Source organism: Pongo pygmaeus, chromosome 12 (assembly GCF_028885625.2).
Source record: "Pongo pygmaeus isolate AG05252 chromosome 12, NHGRI_mPonPyg2-v2.0_pri, whole genome shotgun sequence".
NCBI classification, from domain to species: domain Eukaryota; kingdom Metazoa; phylum Chordata; class Mammalia; order Primates; family Hominidae; genus Pongo; species Pongo pygmaeus.
In genome coordinates this window covers 41,157,248-41,183,369 of record NC_072385.2, presented here as the reverse complement: position 1 = coordinate 41,183,369, position 26,122 = coordinate 41,157,248, and the positions used below count along the sequence as shown (strand labels likewise).

The window sequence follows — 26,122 nt, the reverse complement described above, 5'->3', positions numbered from 1 at the left end:
TATTGCATTTTGTTCAGAATCTTTTCCTTTTCTAAGCCATTTCTTCCCACTTTGCTTATCCATCTAAATCTTGTTCTTTTTGATCTGGGTTAGCTTGTATCTTCCTGCTCCTAGTGATCTCTCACTCCTCTCAATTTCTAGGACATTTACTATATTGACATTAATTTGGGACTTTGTATACTACTTTATATTAGTACTATATCTATACACCCACACACTGTACACACACACACACACACAATAGGAATACACTATTGTATAGTTACATATACATTTTGTATACTGTAGGTGTGTATATGTGTAATTTCCTCAACATTATCTTTGTCTTTTAGGGGAAAATTCTTTTTCGGCCAGGTGCGGTGGCTCACACCTATAATCCCAGCACTTTGGGATTATAGGGCTCACACCTGTAATCCCAAGACAGGCAGATCACCTGAGGTCAGGAGTTCGAGACAAGCCTGGCCAACATGGTGAACGCTGTCTCTACTAAAAATGCAAAAATTAGCTGGGTGTTGTGGTGGGCAACTGTAATCCCAGCTACTCGGGAGGCTGAGGCAGGAGAATCACTGGAACCCAGGAGGCGGAGGCTGCAGTGAGCTGAGATCGTGTCACTGCACTTCAGCTTGGGCGACAGAGTGAGACTCTGTCTCAAAAAAATAAAAATAAAAATAAATAAAAAAATTTTTTTGTTTGAGTGTATTCCCAATAGCATAATGCCTTACATGTAAATACTTTTCTTTATGGGGCCCAAAGATGACTCTTGTAGAACAGTTAACAAATATTCACTGGCAGGTTTTAAAATCTGAGGCATAGCTGACCATTCGATTTTAATAGGTTTGTTATTTAATTATTCTCTTCTCTCTTACATAAAATTTCTTTTATCTAGTCAGTTATCACAGTGGTATGAGAAGATGTGCTCAATATTCTTTTTCAGGGACAGTTGCCGTTTGCTGTTGTGGGAAGTATGGATGAGGTAAAAGTCGGAAACAAGATGGTCAAAGCTCGCCAGTACCCTTGGGGTGTTGTACAAGGTAAATGAGACAAAGGATGACTAGAAATATGTATCTATCTAGTAATCTCAAAGCTACCTTTCATGCCTTCTTTGGGGTGATGCTTAGTTTGGATGTGATTGGTTGTCAGGAGTTGGCTGTGTACCATTTTAGCCAAAGTCTGGAGGCCGTGTAGAGTCTCCCCCTTCTCATTATGCCACACACACATTACCCCCGCCGCCCCCACGGTACCCTGTCAGTAGGTGGGAAACACCAGTGGGGCACTCTGACCAAAATGTGAATGTGGAAAGTAGTGTTCAGACATCAAACATCACTAATTACCACTTAACTATAAGAACAGTCAACCATCTTATAAATTTATATATTTTTACTGATCAAAGTATTGCCAGCTATTTCCAGAATAAACCAGTCAGCCAACTTAAAAAGTTAAATCTACTTGACATTTAGATTATTTGACATTATAATGAGTAAGTAAATAGTATTGTATGGTTCATTTACTTATAGTACTAATTAATGGTGAATAGATTACCCTTACTAGTATAGATTTCCAAACGCTGATTTTTTTCTTAATTGATAAATTTCATAATTAATGAAAAATATTGAGAAAATGTAACATTTTTAATTTTATAAAAATATAAAAGTAATAATTATACTAAAGAGTATTGGTCACAATAAAATATATTTATTTGTAGTCCTCTGGTCACTGTAAACATAGAAGAAGGATCGTGTAAGTGTGTTCACTAATTTTGAATAGTGTCTAACACAGGATCATAAATGTGTTCTATAAAAAGAATTTGATAATTATAGCAGGGATGGATAGTATTCTTGAGTTTGCAGAATTTATTACTTTGAAGTTTTAGTGAACTAATATTACATACTCTTTTTAAACATTATGTGAAATGTCTTCAGGATAGTTTGTAAACTGCTAACAAAATATTAGTGTGAAATAACTAGAACACTTGGTTAACAATAAGTTGTGTCTTTTTTAGTATTTCCTGGTGATCCATTGGCTACTAAATTTAAAGTAAATCTCCTGGTCTGTTAATTCACATTGCCTATGATACAGTGTTTATACTGCAAGAGCTTCTTCCTTGGTTACTTGTATAAAATAATCATAGCTATTAATCAAACTGATCATTTTGCTATTTGTTGTTTCACATGTTTTCATTTATTTGTTCATTCAGCAAACACTTAGTTGTGTGCCAGGAATTAAAATCCAGTGTTGCTCTTTTCTTATTTTTTTTTTGGCTAGTGGAAAATGAAAACCACTGTGACTTTGTAAAGCTGCGGGAAATGCTCATTTGTACAAATATGGAGGACCTGCGAGAGCAGACCCATACCAGGCACTATGAGCTTTACAGGCGCTGCAAACTGGAGGAAATGGGCTTTACAGATGTGGGCCCAGAAAACAAGCCGGTCAGGTAGGGTGGGGTTCTTGGGAAGCCAACCAAAGAGGAAGTTAGAGAGGATTGCATATTTTTATATATCCAGGGTGATGGGGCATGTGTTTTTTAGAATCTCCCAAAACCATGATATAGAATCATTTGGTAATGACTAATTATTGTGCTTCTTGAATTACTTGACTCCTTCTTGCTTTTGAAGAGTCTTGCTTTTTAAGTCCTTGTCTGACTCAAAAGGAGTTAAATATGATGAAGAATGTATGGCAGAGGCCCCCTGTTTCAGTTCATGCTGACACGAGTAACTGAAGGAAAATACCCTCATTATTTGATTTCTTTTTGTATTTATCTGAGAAGATGATATATTTAACTGTTGTCATAAAGGTAAGTTGGAACACAAATCATTTTCTTATTTTTATTTATTTATTTTTTGTAGCGACAGGGTCTTACTATGTTGCCCAGGCTGGTCTCAAACTCCTGGCCTCAAGTGATCCTCCTACCTCAGCCTTGCAAAGCTTTGGGATTACAAATGTGAGCCTCCATACCAGTCCTCAGGAATCATTTAAAATAAACTAAAACATTTTCTGTTGGTTTTTCTTCTGTAAAGGTTTTGGAATGAGTGAAGCTTAGCAAAACATATTATAAAGGAAGAATGAGAGTGCTTGTAGGGAGTCGGAGATTAGATTGTTTCTTGCCATATTACAGTGTAGTTATAAGAATTTTAGAATCTGTACCCCTCCTTGCTCAGTAATCTAAAGCATTAAAAGTTGTAGAAACTTCCTTGGTAATTTTATATGGTGCTGTATCCCAGACTTTATGCAACTCAAATCCTTAGTGTGCTGAATCAGATCAATTTGATGTAGCATTCCAGAACAGTGTTTGCATGCAGGAAAGCATGAGATCCTTGGGACAAGTGCTATTTTAAACTCTTTTATGAGACTGAGGATTCCTTTTCCATTGCATTGTTTGCATTTGTTATTTCCCTGGTTCTTAGCACCTGCACCAGAGTAAACAAAAGAAAGGGGGAGGAGTGCATCAAATCAGTTGCGCTGTTGCATATAAGCTTTTGGAAGACTTAATCTTAGATGAAGTTAAATTTTTAAGTTTCTTCAGTCTATGGAGTTAATTAATGTTTTCACTTCTGGTAGCATAATGAATTAAGAATTGTATATACTTATGGCCGGGCATGGTGGTTCATGCCTGTAATCCCAGCACTTTGGGAGGCCAAGGCAGGCAGACCACTTGAGGTCAGGAGTTCAAGACCAGCCTGGCCAACATGGTGAAACCCCGTCTCTACTAAAATTACACAAATTAGCTGGGTGTGGTGGCATACTCCTGTGAAACCAGCTACTCAGGAGGCTGAGGTGGGAGAATCACTTGAACCTGGGAGGCAGAGTTTACAGTGAGCTGAGATCGTGCCACTGCATTCCAACCTGGGCGACAGAGCAAGACTCCATCTCAAAGAAAAAAAAAAGCATTGTGTGTATTTAACCTACCCTCACCAAATTCAGGCATAGGATGCTTCTGGTTGTGGGCCAGTCATTCTCGTAAACTGACAATTTTCTCATGATATTGTCTTCACTAAAGATTAATCATCTCGAGTTAGCGTCCCTAGTGTTTTTCAGAGGAGACTCACTTCTCATTTCTTCCAAGTCTCAGGGTCACTTCAGAGGCCTCTGTGCACTGAGGTGGAAGGGGTCCTGAGTAAGAGCGGGCAGGGACAGCTTTGAAGTCCTCTCTGAGGAGACGGGCCTGGGTGTCTGGTGGAGTCATCATCAGTCACCTGTGGATGATTAAGAAATGCAGGGTCAGAATTTCCAGGGATGAAGCCTAGAAACCTGCAGTCAGAATTCTTAGTCATTCAGCAAATAGTTAGTTTGTCTGCTGTCTGCTCAGCCAAATGCTAGTCATTGGGTGTATGTGCACTGTTGGATCAAACAGAGACCCTGCCTGTGTAGAGTCTCTGTTGAGGGGTGGGAGGAGGACCCCTATGTGAAGAAGAGAGTGGGGTGGGGCAGGCAGAAGTGGGGAGACCAAGTTAGGAGGTTGCCATGGTGGCCCAGGCATGAGAAGATGGAGGCGTGAAAGAGAGGGGTAGTGACAGAGGGGTGAGAAGCATGCTTAAGACATGTATTTTTTTAAATTTAATTTTATTATTATTATTATTTTTGAGATGGAGTCTCACTGTATTGCCCATGCTGGAGTTCAGTGGCATGATCTCTGCTCACTGCAACCTCCGCCTCCCGGGTTCAAGCAATTCTCATGCCTCAGCCTCCTGAGTAGCTGGGACTATAGGCATGCACCACCACCCCCAGCTAATTTTTGTGTTTTTAGTGGAGACAGGGTTTCACCATGTTGGCCAGGCTGGTCTTGAATTCCTGGCCTCAAGTGATCTGCCTGCCTTGGGCTCCTGAAGTGATGGGATTACAGTGATGGATCACACCTGGCTGAGGATATGTAATTTGAAGTTAAAGTCCGTAGGACCCACTGATAAATTATTTTTGCATATGGGATTTGAGGGAAAGAGAGGGATCAAGGATAACTCAGTCACCATTTTGACCTAGAAAATGGGGTGACTGGTGGTGATCGTTATTGACCTGAGGAGGATGGGAATCAGAGAGTTTAGGGGTGTAGTTGGTAATCCAGAGGTTTTAGAAATGTTACATTTAAGCTGCTTATTAAATATTCAGGTGAAGAGTTTGAGTAGGTTATTAGACACATGAATCTGGAGCTAGGGAGAAGTTAGGGCTGCCATAGTAATTTGGGAGTCAGCAGTGAATAATAGGTAAAATCTTAAGTATTTTTTTAAAAGGCTCTGCTAAATGCTAGAGATTACTATTATTTCTCATGGAGTTTATGTTCTTGTAGGGGAGTTCAAAAATTAAACACCTAATTGCACAGTACATTGTAGCTGTGATACAAGCACTAAAGGAGAGGCAGAAAGTTTAAAATGGGTGGTGTGGGTGGGGGGTTCCAAATTTAAGCTGGAAAGTTCGGGAAGACTTTCTTGAGGCAGTGACTATTTTGAGCTGTAGTAACTTGGGGAAAACAGAGCAAGACATATACAAAGGGCTGAAGATGGAGAGAGAATGGCATCTGTAAGACTCTGGAAGAAGATCAGTGCACTGCAGTACAGCAGGACAGATGAGGCAGGCCTGGGCTCACGTGAGATGAGAGAAGAGAACAGGCAGGCAGCAGCTGTGGAGGCCCTGGAGAGGATTTTGATCTTTGTCCTAAGGGGAAGGCAACGCTATTTTAGGAATAATATAATATTTGCATTTTAAAAATTATTCTTTGCTCTAATGTGAAGGAGGTATTGAAGGGATGGCAGAGATGCTTAGGAGAGGCCAGTTAGGAGAGCATTTCTTCAACTAAAGTGACATCAATGAAAATAAAGAGCTGGACATATTTGAGAGATGACTAGAAGGTAAAATTGGAAGAACTTAGTGGTTGTTTGGATATAATAAAGTGAGAAAGCAGGAGGCTAGGAGACTCCTAGTCTCCTGAATTTGTGGTTTCATGGCTAGGTGGATGGTTACTGCGTTCATCTAGATAGGTATGGCTGAAGGAGGACTAGCTTTTTTGTGTGTGTGTGAGGCAGCAGTGGTAGGCACAATGGAGGTCACAGTTTGGGACCTGTTGACTTTGAGTTTCCTCTGAAACAGCAAAGTGACAATTACAAGTAAGCACTTTGGGGTATCTTTCTGGAGGTCAGAAAAGGGCTGGGCCAAAGAAATACGCTTAAGAGTCATGGGTATTTAAATGATTAATTCTAAGTGTGACCAGGGATAAGACTGCCTGTAGAGAGAAATACATCTAGAAAGAAGGGTGACTCGGAAACAGCCTTGAGTCCCTTTAGTATTTGTCAGCTGTAGGAGCAGATAGGAGAGCTTGAGAAGGGAGGAGGAGGAAAACCAGCAGTGTCACGTCTTGGAACTTGACAGAGGGGATCAAGAAAGAGAGAGTCTGCTGTTGTGTCAAAGTTGAGGGCCAGGTTTATGCTGCACAAGTAGAGAGGTGATTCCTTGACAATTCTTGGAGAATAATGAAGACCACTTTGTGTTCAGTTAAAAAAGGCAGTGGTTGGGGCCAGGTGCAGTGACTCACGCCTGTAATCCCAGCACTTTGGGAGGCCGAGGCGGGCGGATCACGAGGTTAGGAGATCAAGACTATCCTGGCTAACACGGTGAAACCCCATCTCTACTAAAAATACAAAAAATTAGCTGGGCGTAGTGGCGGGCACCTGTAGTCCCCACTACTCGGGAGGCTGAGGCAGGAGAATGGCGTGAACCTAGGAGGCAGAGTTTGCAGTGAGCCAAGATCATGCCACTGCACTCCAGCCTGGGTGACAGAGTGAGACCCCATCTCAAAAGACCAAAAAAAAAAAAAAAAGGCAGTGGTTGGAAGGCTACATAGGTCTGGACTTGCAGATTTGAAGGGAAGGCCTGCAACAGGTAGAAACCATTTTCGTTCCAGCCCTGGGAGTGGAATGAATGAACTGAAACCATTGCCAGCCTTTTTTGTTCACTGTTCACAATTCATAGTCCAGGGAAAGAATGTCCAGTAGGCCCAATGTAGGTCATGTTCCCATCTCTTGTTTAGGAGTGAGTGTGAACCTGATTAATTGTCCCACAAGACTGTATCCCATGGGGGAGAGGTAGCCCCCGAAAAGGTAATGAGGATAATGGATACTGGTACCAAGAGGAAAGGACTCAATGATAGGTAGTCAGGAATCATAGATTGCCCATCACATCCATTTACTGAGCATTTCTTCAGGTTGGGAAGCATCTGCTCACTGATCACACAAAGAAGGGGAAATTAGAAAGGGAGATTCTTCAGCTTAGGTCAGGCTACGGACTGGGTGGGAGCAGTGGCTGGAAGAAACTCAGTAAGTTTAGATCAGGTTACAGAGCGAGTGGGAGCAGTGGCTCAGTATTGTCTTCCTAAGAGAGTAGACCTTTCTACTGTATTTCTGGATCACTTGGATCTCTTCTGGTGCTTTGTCATATGTGATTAAATGATTTGATAAGGCTTTTGTAGCTCATTATAGTCTGATGTATTAGGAAGCTTTTATTTTTTATAGTTTCAAGAAGTTATATCTGGTCAGGTGTGGTGGCTTATGCCTGTAATCTCAGTACTTTGGGAGGCCAAGGCGGGTGGATCACCTGAGGTCAGGAGTTCAAGACCAGCCTGGCCAACATGGTGAAACCCTGTCTGTACTAAAAATACAAAAATTAGCCAGGTGTGATGGCGGACACCTATAAGCGCAGCTACGTGGGAGGCTGAGGCAGGAGAATTGCTTGAACCCGCGAGGTGGAGGCTGCAGTGAGCTGAGATCGCACCACTGCACTCCAGCCTGGGCAACAGAGTGAGACTCCATCTCAAAAAAAAAAAAGAATTTATATCTGTTTTCTTGGGAGTCTTTTCCCATTTAATTTGGTAGTTGTTGTAATTTGGTTGGCATGTAAAATCTGTCCCTCAGTATTATATCTATGTAGCAATAAAGACAAGTTACGTGAACCTGTTGGGTGACCTTTATGTCACTGTACTTCCTGGCCCTCTTTGTTGCCAGAACTTCCGTTTGTTTTTCCACTTACATTTTATTGAATGGGTATGCTGAGTCATAGTAGGTGTCCTAATCTACCAGCACCAATCATAGGCTTATCACGAGGCCCACGTAAATAGCACTATAGTCATAGTTTAATTAACTGATCTTAACATTTTATATTAATTATTTCAACCATTGGAAACATGCCTTTATAAAACTCTTTAAATCCCCATGTTTAATAATTAAAGATTAACCTAACTAATCTCTTTCCCACAGTTAATCACCTTTAACTTTTTAGCACAAAAATCACTGTCATTGAAGTATTGTGGGACCTGTAGCTTTGAAAGGAAGATTTATGCATAGTAGTTTAGAGTTGTTTAAGTATTTGACGTAATTTTAGTAAAACTTCATGTCTTCGGAACTCTCAAGAACTAAATAGTTCTTCAGGTAGTCCATAGTAGACTTGGAAAAAGTTCACTAGGTTTATCGGAACTGTACTTGAAACACAAACATGTCCCAATTGAAGGAAAGGACTTTTCTTGATGACGTGAGCACCTGAGATTTTTTTCTTTCTCTTTAGTTTTCAACTTTAAATCAGTAAGATTTGCAACAACAGTAGTATGTTGGCATTAAATATTCATGTCAGGCCAGATGCAGTGGTTCACGCCTGTAATCCCAACACTTTGGGAGGCCAGACAGGTGGATCACTTAAGCTTTGGAGTTTGAGACCAGCCTAGGTAACATGACAAAACTCTATCTCTACAAAGAATACAGAAATTAACCAGCTGTGGTGGCATGCTCGTATAGTCCCAGCTACTTGGGTGATAGAGGCAGGATGATCCAGCCTGGATGACAGTGAGACCCCGTCTCAAAAAAAAAAAAAAGAAAGAAAATTATGACAGCAAGCTACTTTTATGCTAGAAAAGGGAATAGTATAGCAAGAAAATGTTTTTATTTTTATTTAATAAATCTATGATAAGAAACAGTGATTGCATTAGTTTTAGAATACTAACTTTATAGACCATTCTCTTTCAGATCTGACTTTCTTTACCACCTTTTGAAAAATGGTACAAGTTTCTTTACTTGAAATTGGCCTTGTAAATTTACATTGTCAGAAGTTGGAAAGCAGCACAATAAGATGCAAAATATGCAGAAGCAGTCCATCACTTTCTCCTGCTGAGACACCACATTGGGGCAATCTGATTTGTGGTAGTTGGGAATATGGACTTTGGAACAAGTCTAATCTAGTTCAAATCCCAGCTTTTTACTTTTCAGCTATGTTTCTTTGGGCAGATTACTCTCTGTGCTTTAGTTTTCTTATTTAGAATGTCAGGGCTTGTTCTTCAGGGTTGCTGTGGGAATTAAATAGTCAACATAAAGGAGTCCAGAAGAGTACCCTGCCAGTAGCAGATATTCAACAAATGTTAGGTCTCTTCACCAAGTAGATGTGTTTTCCTTGTGAACAACTCAACTTGTATAGATTAATGAAGCATTGTTTTAAAAAACTTATGTTTGTTATGCATTCAAGATTTTTTTATAATTTTTCTTTTTTTTAAATTTTTTTTTATTATACTTTAAGTTCTAGGGTACATGTGCACAACGTGCAGGTTTGTTACATATATATACATGTGCCATGTTGGTGTGCTGCACCCATTAACTCGTCATTTACATTAGGTATATCTCCTAATGCTATCCCTCCCCCCCCTCCCCACCCCACAACAGGCCCTGGTGTGTGATGTTCCTCTTCCTGTGTCCAAGTGTTCTCATTGTTGAATTCCCACCTATGAGTGAGAACATATCATGTTTGGTTTTTCCATCCTTGCGATAGTTTGCTGAGAATGATGGTTTCCAGCTTCATCCATGTCCCTACAAAGGACATGAACTCATCATTTTTTATGGCTGCATAGTATTCCACGGTGTATATGTGCCACATTTTCTTAATCCAGCCTGAATTCAAGATATTTTTACATCAAGCTTGTCTTTAAAGGCTATCAGTCATGTTGGACTAGTGAAATGTAGTGAGGTTTCTAAAGATGAAGAAAGTAGCTGATAAATATAGGGGCTTCTTTAAAAAAAAAGATAACAACAGAAAAAAAAAAGCCTGGTACTAAGTAAAATGACTCCTTGGGGTGTGAGACATGTGATGTCTAGGGTATTTTGCACATTTGTAATCTCTGCTCTTAAAGAACATGTTTCTGCAAGTGTTTAGGATCTGTTCCTGCTTGGAACCCCTCCTGTACATGCCTCACACTCACCTCTCAGCCATGGTAGCTGTTGTGTAGTATTTCTTACTCTGCGTTTCTTTGAACTTACAGAATTCTATACTTAAAAGCTTAATGTCTCCAGTTATAAAATTTAAGATTAATAAGATTTAATTCATATTTTGAAATTGATTTATTTTTATAAGCAATAGAAATTTCTCATTAATGCAGCTGGAAAGTGAATTTGTATTCTCTATCAAACCTTTGGGATATTCTTATAGCAAGCCCAAATGGAAAGGCTTAGTGTTTCTGACATATAAGAAAGCTTATTATACCTCCAAAATTCTACACATAGGAAAGGGCAGCTACTGGTAGAGTTCCAGGATAGTCCTTTCTCTGCTGGTTATGCTGGTTAAATCTTCCTCCTCTTCCCAGAAATTTGTCATTGAATGAACATTTATAAAGAAACGGAAATGTCTAGAGAGCTCTGCTGGATAGTCACAGAGATGAATGAGGATTCACTTTCTGTTCTCAAGATTTGTGACCTATGAGGAGAGATGGGCAGGATGTAAATGCCATGGCAGTGCTTGGAAGGAACAGTTAATTCTAACTGGCGAGTGTGGCAGTCACTACGGGACTGAACGAAGGAGGATGAACACGGAAATGAAAACTTACAAGAAACTATTTTAAAGGAAGGGGCCAGGGGAAGAAGAAGAGAGCGGCCTGCTTCTAGTGAGCAAAGGCAGCCGCCCCAAGCTTCTTAAGCCGTTTGTATTTATTGGGTAGAAAGAACAGGGAGGAAGAGGTAACGATTGGTCAGCTGCTTAATTGATCACAGGTTCATATTATTGCTAACAGGCTTCAGATGTGCCCTGTTGATAATCACAAGAAACACTTGTGCCTGGGTCGTGACTGCCCTCAGCATTCCTTCTGGATGGTAGACACAGTTTGTCAGTTTGCTAACATTCTGCATTTATGAGAACAGTTTGCTCTTTACTAATATAGCCTCCAGTGGTAAACTGAGTTGATCATGACCCTCATTCTTTTGGCCTGCAACAGTGGAGAGTGGGGGAGACTTTACAGAGAAAGTTGCATGTGAATTTGCCCTTGAGGGGCAGAGGATGAGCAGGGCAGCATGGGGGTAGAAAGTGGACAGTGGCCACAAACTGAAGCCTGAAATGCCAGGTTCGTTCTAGGAACAATGAACAGGTTGGTGTGGCTGAAACCTGAGGGTATCAGAATTGTTTCGTGAGTCAATCTGGAAAGGTAGAAATAGGCCAGAGATTATAAAGTTTCTTGAGTGCAATTTAAAGGAGGTGGGACCTTATTCTATAGATAGCATAACTTTAATGTGGTGAGAAAAGATAATGAGATCTGTGTTTTTGGTGGAAAATCTAGAGGGTGACAAGAACAGAGTGAAAGAAAGAGGAACTAGAAGCTCAGAGATGAACTAGGAGATTGTTGCAGTAGTGAAGGCAGAAAATCAGAAAGATCAGGTTCGGCTGTAATCAGGTATCTGTAGAAATGGAAAGAAGGTTATATTAAGAGACTTAGCTTCAGAAGCTGAACTAATGGACCTTGGTGATAAGATAGGGAGATAGGGTAAGGGAAGAGTGAAAAATGACTCAGGATTTTGAAGTTTCTACATACAGTGATTCCAATGACTCTAGTACTCCATATCAGCACTAACACAGGTGGCTTCATATTTCATGCTATAGGAAATTTCATGTTTTGGGTTACCATGTGTAAAAAAATATTGGTACCTGTTACATATATGAGGCTGAACATGAGATGTACAGCAGGTTCTTGAATAACAATGTTTTGTTCAATGTCATTTTGTTATAACATTGATAAGAAAAAAAATTGATTCCCAGTGATGGCCACTGTCTGTGTGGAGTTGGCACATTCTCCCTGTATCTGCAGGTTTTCTCTGGGTTCTTCATCCCAAAGCTATAAGCGTTAAGTTCATGGCATGTCTAAATTGTCCCAGTCTGAGTTGGGTGGGGGTGGTGTGAGTGTGCCCTGCAATGGAATGGTGTGCTGTCCAGGGCTGATTCTCACTTAGCTTCTAGGATAGGCTCCAGCCACCCATGACCCTGAACTGGAGTAAGCAGGTTGGAGAATGAATGAATGAATACATATTATTGTAACATAAAAAATTTATTAAGTATACAATACACAAATGTAGGACAATAAGCAATGCGGTGTGAAAGCGCTCAGTGACCCTGCCATATTTGTTATTGTTTGTTTTTGAATTACATTGTGGTAGGAGGTGATCTTTACAATTTTCCCTTTGCAAACATCTGTTGCCCGATTTCACCTCCACCGTGATGACTGCCATCACTCACTGATGCACCAAAAATTGGGTAATTAATTGTCCTTCTTGTTTTTATTAATTTTTCTTAAATGTGTATATAGCTAGCATTTATTTCAGTGTTTAATATTAGAAGGGTTTTGAGTCTTTACTTAGAAGTTTGGTAATGTTTTTGTGACCAGAAATATGCCATAGGAACTTAATTCTTGTTTATATCAATTACCCTACGGTAAAAATTGGTTTAGTTGTACATTGCTTCACTTAAAGTTACAGCTTTCAAGAACCTATTGATGGCATTAGGTGAGCACTTGTATTTTTGAAAGTTTATTGTATCACTTTTTTTTTTTTTTTTTTGAGACAGAGTCTTATTCTGTCGCCCAGGCTGGAATGCAGTGGCGTGATCTTGGCTCACTGCAACCTTCACCTCCTAGGCTCAAGCAGTTCTCCTGCCTCAGCCTCCCATGTAGCTGGGACTACAGGCGCACGCCACCATGCCTGACTAATTTTTTGTATTTTCAGTACAGACAGGGTTTCACCATGTTGGCCAGGCTGGTCTTGAACTCCGGACCTCAGGTGATCTGCCCACCTCAGCCTCCCAAAGTGCTGGGATTACAGGCGTGAGCCACCAGGCCCGGCCAATTATATCACTTTTTTTTTTTTTTTTTTTTGAGACAGAGTCTCGCTCTGTCACCCAGGCTGGAGTGCAGTGGCGTGATCTCAGCTCACTGCAATTTCTGCCTCCTGGGTTCAAGTGTTTCTCCCACCTCAGCCTCCCATGTAGCTGGGATTACAGGCACCTGCCATCATGCCCAGCTAATTTTTTTATTTTTGTAGAGACAGGGTTTCACCGTGTTGGCCAGGCTGGTCTTGGACTCCTGACCTTAGGTGATCCACCTGCCTCGGCCTCCCAAAGTGTTGGGATTGCAGGCGTGAGCCGCCATACCCGACCTATATCACTTTTTAACAGGAGAGTAACACAAATAACTTTTTAGTCTTCAAGAGACCTATGAAGCCAAAAGACATGAGTTCCATGGTGAACGTCAGAGGAAGGAAGAAGAAATGAAACAGATGTTTGTGCAGCGAGTAAAGGAGAAAGAAGCCATATTGAAAGAAGCTGAGAGAGAGGCAAGTATGCTGGTTTGATGTGGTTTGATGTGATTTGCATTTATTTTTTAGATGTCCTATTAATTTGGAGGATTTATTCCAAGAATTTGCTTGAGACTCTTTTGTAGGCTACTTGTTCTTTAAAGAGTAACTTTTCCAACACATAGTATTTGAATATTGACTTAAAATCGTAGCCTGAAATTAAATGAAAACTTTGGCCTTTTTTTTTAAAGCAGTACATTTATGGAGTCACTAATCGTTGAAATTCTTACAATGAACTGGAAGCTGCAGCAGCTACCCTCTTGGGTGCAGACATTTTTCTTTCATGAAATCCATGCCTTGAATCCACAGTATACAATTTTTAGGTGCCTCATTCAACCAGTCTCAGTGGTGGTTTGTCTTTGTTAGTGCCAAGGCTAAAAGAAGAAACACCACTGGATGTTTTCTTGTGCCTAGCAGGGTAAGCCACATTTGCCACAGGCCAACTCCTGAAGGTGGTGGGCCTCACAGCCACAGTGGCAACATAGTGTATGTGTCTTACTGCGATGCTTTCCAAACTATGACCTTCCCTTTGTCATCTCGCTCCTTTGACTGAGACCAAAGAGAATTTTGGCCTTTTGAGCAAATATTCTTCCATTAGAAATGGTTTACCAAGGGCTTGTAATGGACTAGGTTACTAAGAAGTATCTTAACCATGAGCTATAAACATTTTTACTATGGCTTAATAAAGCCTTTTTTGAGTGTTGCTGGGGTGGTTGTTTGCCCTGAAATGGATGTCTGTGAAGGCTGTGAAGTAGCTTTACTTTCCATTTGAACTCAGTCTCTCAGGATGTAGTTAGGTGGTCTAGATCAGCAGTCCCCAACCTTTTTGGCACCAGGGACCAGTTTCCTGGAAGACAGTTTTTCCACAGACCAGGGGAGATGGTTTCAGGATGAAACTGTTCCAGCTCAGATCATCAGGCATTAGATTCTCAAAAGGAGCGCACAACCTAGATCCCTCACATGCACAGTTTGCAATAGGGTTTGCACTCCTGTGGGAATCTAATGCCACCACTGATCTGACAGTAGGCGGAGCTCAGGCAGTAATGTTTGTTTGCCTGCCACTCACCTCATACTGTGCAGCCTAGTTCCTAACAGGCCATGGACCAGTACTGGTCCGCGGCCTGGGGATTGGGGACCCCTGGTCTAGATGACCTTGGGGTAGCCCTGGCACCAAAAAAATCACCACTGAACTTCCAGAGGTTTGTTTGCTTCTAGTTCTGAAGCAGCAATTTAGGTTTTGAGTAAAGCTATTTTCTTGAAAATACATGATTTCTTGAAGAGTTAATCTGTAATCCAATTGTGCTAGTTTATTATTTCAAATACACTTACAGTACTTGCTATGTAAATGAACTGTGCAGGAATTGGTTTTGTAAAAGTAATAGTTTACTAATTTATTTATAACTCAAATTTTGATGTTTTATTTGGAAAAAGTTCAAACAACAGAAAAGTGAAAGTATAGGATACCTATGTCCTTCCCCTTACCTAAGAAAACAGGAATACCATAATCTCACCCAATCTTCAGTCCTTATTCAGATTTCCCCAGTTGTCCCAAGATTGGCTTTCAAAATCGTTCCTTTTTATTTGGTGATTTTTCTGTTTTTGTTTTTGAACCAGGATGCAATCACAGATTGCATATTGTACATGGGTATTATGTTTATTTAGTTTCTTTTATTCAGGAGTTTCTCTCTCATATAGCATGAATCTTAGTTTTACCAATTCACTAATAAAAAGATACCACTCAAAACATTATTTAATTCTATATTAAAGGACTGTTATTTAAATATGTCCTAGCCAATATTGTTGTGAAACAAATATCCCTTAATTTATCTTTTGTATAAATCCAGATTTCTATATGTAGCTTTGTAAAATGATGTGTGCTTAGATAATAGTGTGTGAACATTAGATGACTAGAATGGGGAGATGCACAGAAAAAAAATATATCTCCAAATATCGTTGACATTCTGTCTTCCCTATTCCTTTATTGACAAGATTCTAGAAGAACTCATGAGGCGTGTTGCGTGTGACACACGGATTTCCTATATACCCTCCCCACTTTAAGAAAAAGTACAGTTTATATTTATCCCTCATATTACATGACCATCATTATTATTACTACCCAATTTGATATGTTAGTCTATATCTTGGGATAATTTTTTCATTTAACATTTATGCCCCTTGTATTTCCAAAAAGTATGCTCGATAATTTACAATTTAAAAATGCAGCTACGTTACAACCATGAACATGAGGAGAACAGAGGAGCCTTATAATACAGGGTATGAAGAAGGGGTTTGCATAGAGGGCAGCCGAGAGCCCTGGTCGAGGGAATTTTTAAGTGAACACAAAGACTGGGCTCTAACTTCTAGGCAGGCAGGGCAGAAGGGACCACACAGAGTTTAGATGGAAGTCATCTGCTAGCTCAGCAGAGAGAAATATTTTCCCTGGCATTTATTTCTAATTTCTAAAAATGGGGCCGAGCATGGTGGCTCACGCCTGTAATCCTAGCACTTTGGGTGCATCACTTGAGATCAGGAGTTTGAGACCAGCTTGGTCAATATGGTGAAACCCCATCTCTACTAAAAATACAAAAATTAGCCAGGCATGGTGGCAACATGCCTGTAATTCCAGCTACTCAGGAGGCTGAGGCAGGAGAATCGCCTGAACACAAGAGGCAGAGGTTGCAGTGAGCCAAGATTATGCCACTGCACTCCAGCCTGGGCAACAGAGCGAGAATCCGTCTCAAAAAACAAAAAAAAAAAGATACTTTTTTTTTTTTTTTTTTTTTGGCGACTGAGTCTTGCTATTGTTGCCCAGGCTGGAGTGCAATGGTGCAATCTCAGCTTACTGCAACCTTGGCCTCCCAGGTTCAAGCAATTCTCCTGCCTCAGCCTCCCAAGTAGCTGGGATTATAGGCATGCGCCACCATGCCCAGCTAATTTTGTATTTTTAGTAGAGACGGGGTTTCTCCATGTTGGTCAGGCTGGTCTCGAACTCCTGACCTCACATTATCTGCCTGCCTTGGCCTCCCAAAGAAAGAAGATATTTTTAAAAGGATCTTTGAGTAAGAGAATGTGTCGTATCCTTAAAAGTAGTGTTTACAAAAGATACAGCATTGTACAGTAGTCCCCCTTTATCCTCAGTTTGGCTTTCTGAGGTTTCAGTTACCCATGGTCAACTACGGTCTGAAAATACTACAATAAGATATTTTGAGAGAGAGAGAGAAAGAGACCACATTCACATAACTTTTATTACATACATTGTTATAATTGTTCTATTTTATTATTAATTATTATTGTTAGTCTCAACACTGTGCCTTAACTTTACCATAGGTGTCTATATATAGGAAAAAACATAGGGTATGGTGCTACCTGTGGTTTCAGGCATCCTCCTGGAGTCTTGGAACGTATCCCCCATGCAAAAGGGGGGACTATCGTACCATATTGATGACTTAATATTCTTAAGAGAATTGGTGACTATTGATAGCACAAAAGATCCCTTGTTTTTAATTTTTTGAGAATTTGAAAATGTATTTGAATTAACTGCCTGTCGTAGTGAATAATGGAACCATGAATGCATGCTTCATGTATATGGAATAGTTGTTGATAGCCAGAGCTGGAAATGCCACACAGTGTGAATAATAGTCACATTCACACCTCCCTGCCCCCTTGTTTAATGTTTCCCTCTTTGTAGTTTTCCTGGAATTTTTTAGTCAACCTCCTGAATGATGTATAAAGTGCTCCGTGACCTTTCAAGATATTTTAATATTCATGAGGTATGCAACCTCCATTTGAGTAACCAGAGAGCTATCTCTAGTCATGTGATAGAAACCTGCCCTTGCTGCTTCCTTTCCAGACGTTGTCCCACTCCTGCTCCTCTCCCACATCACCAATGCACACGTATGCAGAGAACTGCCACTCTCTGTTTGTGCCACCGATTTGAATGACATCTGGGGAGCGTGCCCTTTAAACACACACACATACCTAATGTAACTTTTTTAAAAGCAGGAACCATTTAAATAAGCAAATACTAAGGAACTGATGCTTCTCTGAAAAGGCATCCTCTGGAATAAAAGCATCTTAGGTTAGGAGGGCCTTAATCGATTATCTGTTTTAACCTTGTTTCTCTTGGAATACTTCTCCTATCAGGTGCTCACTGGCTCACTGGACAACCTATTCCATATTTGGAACATAACAGTTTTATTAGACCAGAGTTTAGCTCTCTGGTTTCTTCCCTCAGTCTCTGATTTTCAGTGAAATATTTCCTCAACTATTATATGTCATCTTTTTTTTTTTTTTTTTTTTTTTTTTTTTTTTTTGAGATGGAGCCTCACTCTGTGGCCCAGGCTAGAGTGCAGTGACACTATCTCAGCTCACTGCAACCTCAGCCTCCCAGCTTCAGGCAATTCTCCTGTCTCAGCCTCCCGAGTAGCTGGGACTGCAGGCGCACACTGCCACACCTGGCTAATTTTTTGTATTTTAGTAGAGACGGGGTTTCACCGTGTTGCCCAGGCTGGTCTTGAACTCCTGAGCTCAGGCAATCCATCCACCTCGGCCTCCCAAAGGTCTCCCCCTTTCTAGACAACTTGGTGTCTTAGAAAAAGATGACATAGCCGGGCGCGGTGGCTCATGTGTGTAAACCTCCATGAGCCAATGAGCCTGTAAACCTCAATGAGCCACCACGCCCAGCTATGTCGTCTTTTTCTAGACACCAAGTCCTGCTTTATTTGCATGAATGCTAGGTTTCTACCCAGAACTAAAATGTTAATTTCAGATTTACCTAACCAGATCAGAGGACCAAAAATAAGATTATCTTTTAAAATGTAGATTCTAGACACTGTGGTTGTGTTGTTAGAGGGGCACCAGCACACAGCTGATTCCTATGGAGCTGGCTTAAGACCCTAGATTTTTTTTTTTTATGTAAGCCACAATTAAACCAGGTCCACCTACATTCTTCCTTGGACCTTGTCTCTTTGAACTGCATGCAGAACTTCACATAACTTTCATCTGTATTTCCTCTCATTACTAGTTCTTCTACATCTTTTAGAATTCTTTTATGAGCAGTATTGTATGCCGTGCTGGGGGTATAAAAATGAAAAAGACATAGCTCCTAAGTAATCCTCAGGGAGACGTTGCTCCCACAGTTACCCCAGCACATGTGTGCTAAGGGTTTCTCTTTTGCACCTGTAACAGATCACAGGACATAGAAAGAACTACCCAGGGTGGCAGTTGGAGCAAGCTGAGTTTCCTATTTTTTGTTATTAACAATGGCTAATATTTATCGAGTGCTTACTCAGTGCCAGCCATCATGGTAAAAACGTTAGATAGATTTTTTCTTTTGGTATATCCCAGTTGTTTTAAAGCTTCCTTTTTATTTGTAAGTTTCCAGAGTTTTATGCCCTTCATAGCTTTGAGAAATATGCCTTCTATGATCCATATAGGGCATTCCTTAAATTGTGGAACAAAATAAGACAGGCCTGCCCCTAAATTGACATCTAAGGTGACATTGCTCCCTTTATATGGTTTATCAAGATGATTTTCAGCCCCAAGGAGGTGAAAAACTGCTGAATTGTATTCTTTAAATAATTTTTTCTTCTACTTTTTTCACTTAAGAGAAATCTCTTGAAACTCATTTAACAGTTGTATAGGGGAATAATAACCCCTATAGGTTCTTAATTGGAATGACCCCTTATTCTCAGATTAACAAAAGAAAAACAAGTTTATTAGCATGTATATTTCACATATACATGGGAGATACAGTCAATGAGTAGTTCTCAAAGAGGCTACTACATTCCACCTTCTATAGCATCTTCAACAAAGAATAGTTAATTTTTACAGAAATGACAAGACAAAGGAAAAGGACTTGGAGTCTCTAGGGGCAGCAACTTGGAGGAAGGCACATAGCTGGCAGATGAAGGCTAGTCAGTAAAGCTAGTTAATGTAGAGCTGTCTGGTACCAGTCTCCAGGCCCAAAAGGATCTGAAGTTGTCTTTGGTGGTTAACCTTTGTTCTCCCTGGTTGGGGAAGGAGGCTGGATACCTTTTTCCTTTGTACATCTGTATCCTGCCTTTAGGCACCTAAAGGGAGGTCAGAGAGCTTTCCTATATCTGCTGCTTCTTAGTTGCCCTCAGCTCAACAGTCCTGCACATTCTGCTCTCCTACGGCTGCATCAAATGTATTTAGCATTAATTTATTCTTTGACTTTATCTTTATTGGATATGTAGGCAATGTTTTTCCTATTATAGTGTAAATTCTACTATGATGAGTATTTTTATATGTAAAGCTTTCTCTGAATTTAGGATTTTTTTAAGCCTAGATCTCAGGACATTGAAAGACTATGGAAAAATAGAATACAGTTTTAACATTCTTGACGTAGTTAACAATTGACGCTTGCTTTCCAGTGATGTTTACCAGTACAGTTTTCAATAACTGTTTACTGCACATATTTTATTTGGAAAATAGTGTTGTTGTTTTTTTCCTTTCTGGTAATTTCTTTCTATACTTTGCATCTCTTATTTTTATTGAGCATGGACTTGAGAGACTTTAAGAAGTTTTGTAGGGAAAATACACACCGAGAAAATAAAAACTCTAGGAAAGGTTCACAATGTTTTAAAAACAGTTTTGTTCATAAAGCTATGATTTTTATTATATTTAGTTTAAGCATTTTTTTGCATGGGAACTCATTTAAAATTAAAGTTACCAAGGGAATTCCATATGTAAACTTTTCCTTGAACTATGAACTTCTGAGACTTCAGAAAGATTTTGACCGTGTAGGTTATTCTGTGTTGCGCTATGGGGTCCGCCTTTGTGTTGCTGAGCTGGAGAGCGTGCCTCTGCTGCCGCGCTGTGTCAGTAGTGGGGATTGCACTTTTGTTTCCAGCTACAGGCCAAATTTGAGCACCTTAAGAGACTTCACCAAGAAGAGAGAATGAAGCTTGAAGAAAAGAGAAAACTTTTGGAAGAAGAAATAATTGCTTTCTCTAAAAAGAAAGCTACCTCCGAGATATTTCACAGCCAGTCCTTTCTGGCAACAGGCAGCAACCTGAGGAAGGACAAGGACCGTAAGAAGTAAGAGGCCCAGCCACCCTCCCTGGCAGCCCTGCCCGCACTTGTCACATTGCTCTGTCGGATCTTCCTAGCGCTTCTTACTTCTGCTTCCTTATGCTTTGTCTTCCTCCTCCAACTAAATGTCAGCTCCTGGAGAGGAGAGACCTTGTCCCTCTTGTTCACTGCTGTTTCCCCAGCATCCAGAACAGCACCTGGCACATGTTATGTGTTCAGTATTTGCCAAAATGAATGAATGAACAAAATAAAAATACATCACAGTGTAAAAAGGATCAGTTAGCTGGGGGGAAAATGGCTGCTCTTATTGAATAGCCCAGCCGTGGCCCCAGTACACAGCTAATGGCTGCTGACCTACCATGAGTTATTTTGAATTTCATGTCTAAATAAAGCTGTGCCCTTTGTTGGGGAATTATAGACATAAGATAGTATTTTATTAAATTGATTCTTAGGTTCAGTTTTTTAGAACAAATTCTACTGATACTGATTTTGTGAGAATTTTTATTTTAATAAGGGAACCAGGCTGTCGATTCAAACTCCTGTGCATTGATGTCAGAGCTTGTGAAACCAATGGTGGACGTAAAGATGCAGAGAAAGGTAGAGAGGGCCACAGTGCAAGGGGGCAGCCATGAGTAGCATGTGGATGATAATCGCAAGGCGTGTAGGTTTGGGGTATGTGTTAAAATCAGTTACCCAAGTTTTAGAAAATAAGTTTATTTTTCCTTTTTGATAATTTCCTTCTGTACTTTGTGTCCCTTGTTTTATTTCTCCCACTTAAGTGTCCCTGTCAGTTTAACTATTTGGCTGTTGAGGAAATTCATCATGCCTTGTTCTATTCAGAATGCTCATTTGGGGGACTCTGCCTCAGTTTACTCTAGCTGCCTCTGTGCTAGCAGCATTGCATGCTCCCATGTTCCCCACAGAGCAACACATCTGGTTTAATGCTCTCACTGCATCTATTTCAGACCCATTTTCAGAATATTGCAACTCAACTTTAAAATAGGAAAACATAACCTTGGCCCATTGGTGGCTTTCAATTTTTTAAATATGGAGAAGTAAACCACAGGACTTTGGCAGATTTTATTGGCTTATACATTTTACAGGTTTTTTTGTTTTTTGTTTTTTTTTTGGAAAAGAAGAAGGAATTCTCATGTATTATCTTTCAATGTAAGCTCTCCAAGGGCATGGATCTTTATCTTGTTCATTGATATAGCCATCCCCAGAGCCTAGAACAGTTGTCTGGTACATAGTAGGCATGCAATTATTTTTGAAAGAATAAGTAGTATAAAAGCTGTATTTTATTCAAGCATTGAATTTCGAAAGATAAACTATAAATTTATTACTGCTTTTCAACATGCTTTGGATATTAAAGCTAATGGATCTTTTATTAATACCTTTTTTCCTTTCATCTTAACCCAGTGTTACTGGGAAAAAAACTGGGAAAAACCCAGTTTTTCCCCTATATGAAAGATAATTTACATTTACCTTGTAAAAATTATCACCCTGCTCCACTTGAGAACCCTGCTGTTGTTTGCAAAATCAGGACCAAGCCCATATTTTTTGAGAGCTCTCTAGAAGAATTTATCTTCAAGAAAATATGGTTTGGTGTTTTTGGTTTTTTCTTTTCTTTTTCAAAGTCCCATGGCCAGATATCCTATAATATACTAGATGCATGTTTGCTAATTTTTACTTCTTGAATTTTTTTTTAAATTGTACCAATCAAAAGGTTCTTTTTCTTTCCAGCTCCAATTTTTTGTAAAACAGAAGTTCCAGAGCACAGAAGGTCATCATCACAAGCAAACTTTATTAAAAAAAAACTAGAAGTGTGCTTTGATTTTGCTGTTTTTATTTGTTTTATCACTTCTATATTTGGTAACAGCCACAGTTACTGATATTTATGGAAAAGTACTTTCAAGTACAAGGTCAATACGTAAGCCAGAGTGAATGATACTACAAGTTGAGCATCTCTAATTCAAAAATCTGAAATCCAGAAGCTTCAAAACCTGAATCTTTTTGAGCACTGACTTGACCCCACAAGTGGAAAATTTCCCACTTGACACCTTGGCTTTCTGATGGTTCAGTTTAAACAGATTTTGTTTCTTGCACAAAATTATTAAAAATGTTATATAAATTACTTTCAGGCTATATGTATAAGGTGGATGTGAAACATGAATTATGTAATTAGAGTCGGGTCCCGTTGTGTATACGCAGATATTCCAAACCTGAAATCCAAAACCCTTCTGGTCCCTAGCATTTTGGATAAGGGATACTCAGCTTGTACCTATATATTCATATATATTCAGTGTTGTTAGAAATTTTTAAGTTGCTGTTCTGTGATGAATCTAAATCTTTTCTCTTGCTACCAAGCTATTGTCACTGCAGTGCGTTATACCAAAGAGCAAAGTGTCAGTGCCACTGAAAATACAGAACCCATTAATATCGTGGCTATCTGATTACATTTATATTCCAAGATGAACCTTTTTTATATATGCTAAAAATTTTGGGGAATGTGTTTTGGGATGTATTATGGAGCTAAAACTCTAACCTCTTAATAGTTTTATAGAACTTAAAAATTGTTTATACAGTTACCCAATTGGTGATACGATCTTAAGCTTTTGTGTCAGATTATTTAATATGATGACTTCATGCTTTATTATGCCTTATTATGGCTGATGTATTACTGTGGTGAAACAAAATATCTTTAAAAGTTAAAACATCCAGATATATAAGCTATTTTTTCCTAAGGATAAAGTACCTTTGAGCATGAGTGTATCACAGCTTTCATTAGGAAAACTTTTCATTACATACTTGTTTAAACTCTGTCTTCCAGGGGAAAAATAATAAGGTTGAATCATTTTATTAAAAATACTTTTTAAGAAAATATGAACATCTGAATATTAAAGATATAAAAATGCACATAATTCATATTTCAGGTGGTATTTGCATTCAGTGCCTTACTAGTATTCTCAGAACATTTTAATGATTTCTGATATTTCTTAACAGTCATAGATATATAAATTTTCATTTTTTGTACTTGAATATTCTAAATAAAACTGACATTTACTCTTGACAAATAAAACATATATTTACTAAAATGTGTTTAATTTTCCGTTTTGAAAACTTTCATTTTAAAAAAACATTCATTTAATTATGTATTTGAATTATTTTGGAGATGAGGTATTTTATGAGTATTTTCAGACAATGAAACTTATTAGTCTGTGTCAGATTCTGAGCAATCATAGAGTCATCTAAGTTGTAAATAAAACCTTGCATAGCACAATTTATCTGTACACTTTAAATTTTATTTTTGCATTTGAAATTCACAGATATCTCTCAGTCTTTTAAAACTTCAGTAAATTAAATTATACATGTCACAGAACAAGCTCAGAAGTTTCTTCGCAAGATCAGTGACACCCGGGTTCTGGTAGGCAGGGAGTCCTGGAGGGTAGGTGACCTGAGGTACAGAGCCAGGCCAGCGCCATGGTACTTAGTGCCAGCTGAGCAGACTTTTCACAGATGGGCTCGATGACACTGCGGGAGTGTTTGTTGCATATGTGGCTATATTTGACCATACTGTTTATAAAGCAGCTCTCCTAAACTTTGAAGAACGTACTTTGAAGTGTGAGATGGGTTGTTGGAATGGTAAAGAGTTATTCAAGTTTCTAGTTGAAAAGAACGTAATAAACCTGCCTAAGACTCTGGACTTAACAGCAGGGTGGTCGTTTTGTGCTGCTGATGACTGCTGTGAGAAAGCCTCACTCCTGCTTCAGCCACAATGTGAATTTTTAATTTATTTCATATATTTGGGTTCCATGTAAGATTTTATTTTAAAAGAGTTGAACAACAAAGAAAAAAAATTTTTAATGACTTCTTATTACAAAGCTAATTTATTATCAGGCACAAGATTAGAAAATGAATTATCCACTGATGCTTAAATTAATCTCCTGGGAATAAAATAAAGCTAGTCGTGTTTTGTTAAAAATTTTTCCCATTAAGCTTATGAAACAGTTGTCTCTAACAGCCGTTAATCCTGGTATGTACTCCCTCCGACTTTTAAAGCCCTTTCACATAGACTAGGATTTGAACTTCAAAGCAACACAAGGAAAAAGCATTACAGGGATTATTATCACTATATTGTGGATGAACTCAGGGTAAGCCCCGTGTTCCTATTGGGCCGGGAAATGGGGACACACACATGATTCAGGTCATCCATGCATCACGGAGCAGCCGGAGCAGGCTGGACAACCAAGTAGGTTTGGAGCAGGGCACTCTCAAGGGTGTCTGCCTCTCCTCACAGATCACAGGAAGCCGTCCAAAGAAGTGACTGGTCCTGAAGGACTGGAGCAGTTTGTCCAGAGTATGAAAGAAGGAGGCATTCCTAGTACAAGGCACAGCATGTTGTGTGCACTGGAAAGTAGCTGAGCACCATCAGAGTACCAGTGAGGAGTGGGGCTCTGGTAAGGGCCAGGTTTCAGAAGCAGGTAAGGAATGGGTTTATAAATCCCAGGAAAGTTTATAAATCCCGTCTGGCAGGCAGTGGGAGCCAATGAAAGGCTTGGCCTCACAAGGTTAGGTGTTCTCCAGGGTTTATGGGAAGGAGATATTGGCAGGCAGGGGGAGCTGGGCCGGGGCAGGCTAACCCTTTAGAGATACAATAGTCTCACCTAAGGAGTGTTTAAACAATACTGATGTAGAAAGGAATGTATAGTAATGAAAATGGTAGCTGTATGGATAAATCCAAATGAGTAGCCCATATAAAGCAATTATAACGTCCTACGGACTTGAAAATACATAGTGAATTAAAATATGAGAAAATAGTGGCATGAAAGTTAGGAATGGGGTAAATCGAGGGATCTCAGGTTCTTGCATTAACTGGGAAGTGGTTAAGAGTCCCAGTCACACAGGTAAATCAGAATTGCTTCTTGCCATCTCTAGGGTAACCATGAAACATGGTGACGTGTGTAACTTCCAGGCTAATAGGAGGAAAACTGGTTTTAAAATGCTAATACAGAAAAAAGTAAGAAACTGTAGGAAATAGCACAGGTATGACAACCAGAACGCATGTAGTAATATGGTAGATTTAGACCCAGATGTATCAGTAAGTACTTGGATTACATGCTCAATTTTTTTTAGATAAGTTTCCTAAAAAAGCAGCTGTATGTAGTTTACAAGAGAACAGTCTAGAACTTTGTCTTTATAGACGAGAAAGGTTAAAAGAAGATGGGAAAAGGTACATCATGCAAATTTTAACTAAAAGCTAATGTGTAGCTTTTTTTTTTTTTTGACAGGGTCTTGCTCTGTTGCTCAAGCTGTTGTGCAGTGGCACAGTTATAGCTCACTGCAGCCTCAAACTCCTGGTCTCCAGCAGTCCTCCTGCCTTAGGCACATCACCATGCCCAACTAATTTTTTTTTTTTTTTTCCTTTTTTGGTAGAGACAGAGTCTCACCCA

General features: G+C 39.5%; 1 protein-coding gene across 8 annotated transcripts in view; it reads left to right on the top strand.

Annotated features, from left to right (window-relative positions):
- SEPTIN10 (septin 10) overlaps positions 1-23,767 on the top strand; it is a 71,718-nt gene extending 47,951 nt beyond the window's left edge. For 4 of the 8 annotated variants that reach the window (XM_054475012.2, XM_063648535.1, XM_054475017.2 and 1 more), the window contains 5 exons: positions 935-1,031; positions 2,263-2,431; positions 13,463-13,595; positions 20,491-20,678; positions 22,416-23,767. In XM_054475012.2, the coding sequence (XP_054330987.1) occupies positions 935-1,031; positions 2,263-2,431; positions 13,463-13,595; positions 20,491-20,678; positions 22,416-22,431 (603 nt within the window). In that variant the 3' untranslated portion in view covers positions 22,432-23,767. Of the gene's footprint in view, positions 1-934; positions 1,032-2,262; positions 3,772-6,679; positions 7,807-13,462; positions 13,596-20,490 lie in introns of those variants that run through there. The other 4 variants (XM_054475011.2, XR_010123031.1, XM_054475014.2 and 1 more) reach the window with 4 other exon arrangements.
- Positions 23,768-26,122: the final 2,355 nt, after the last annotated feature.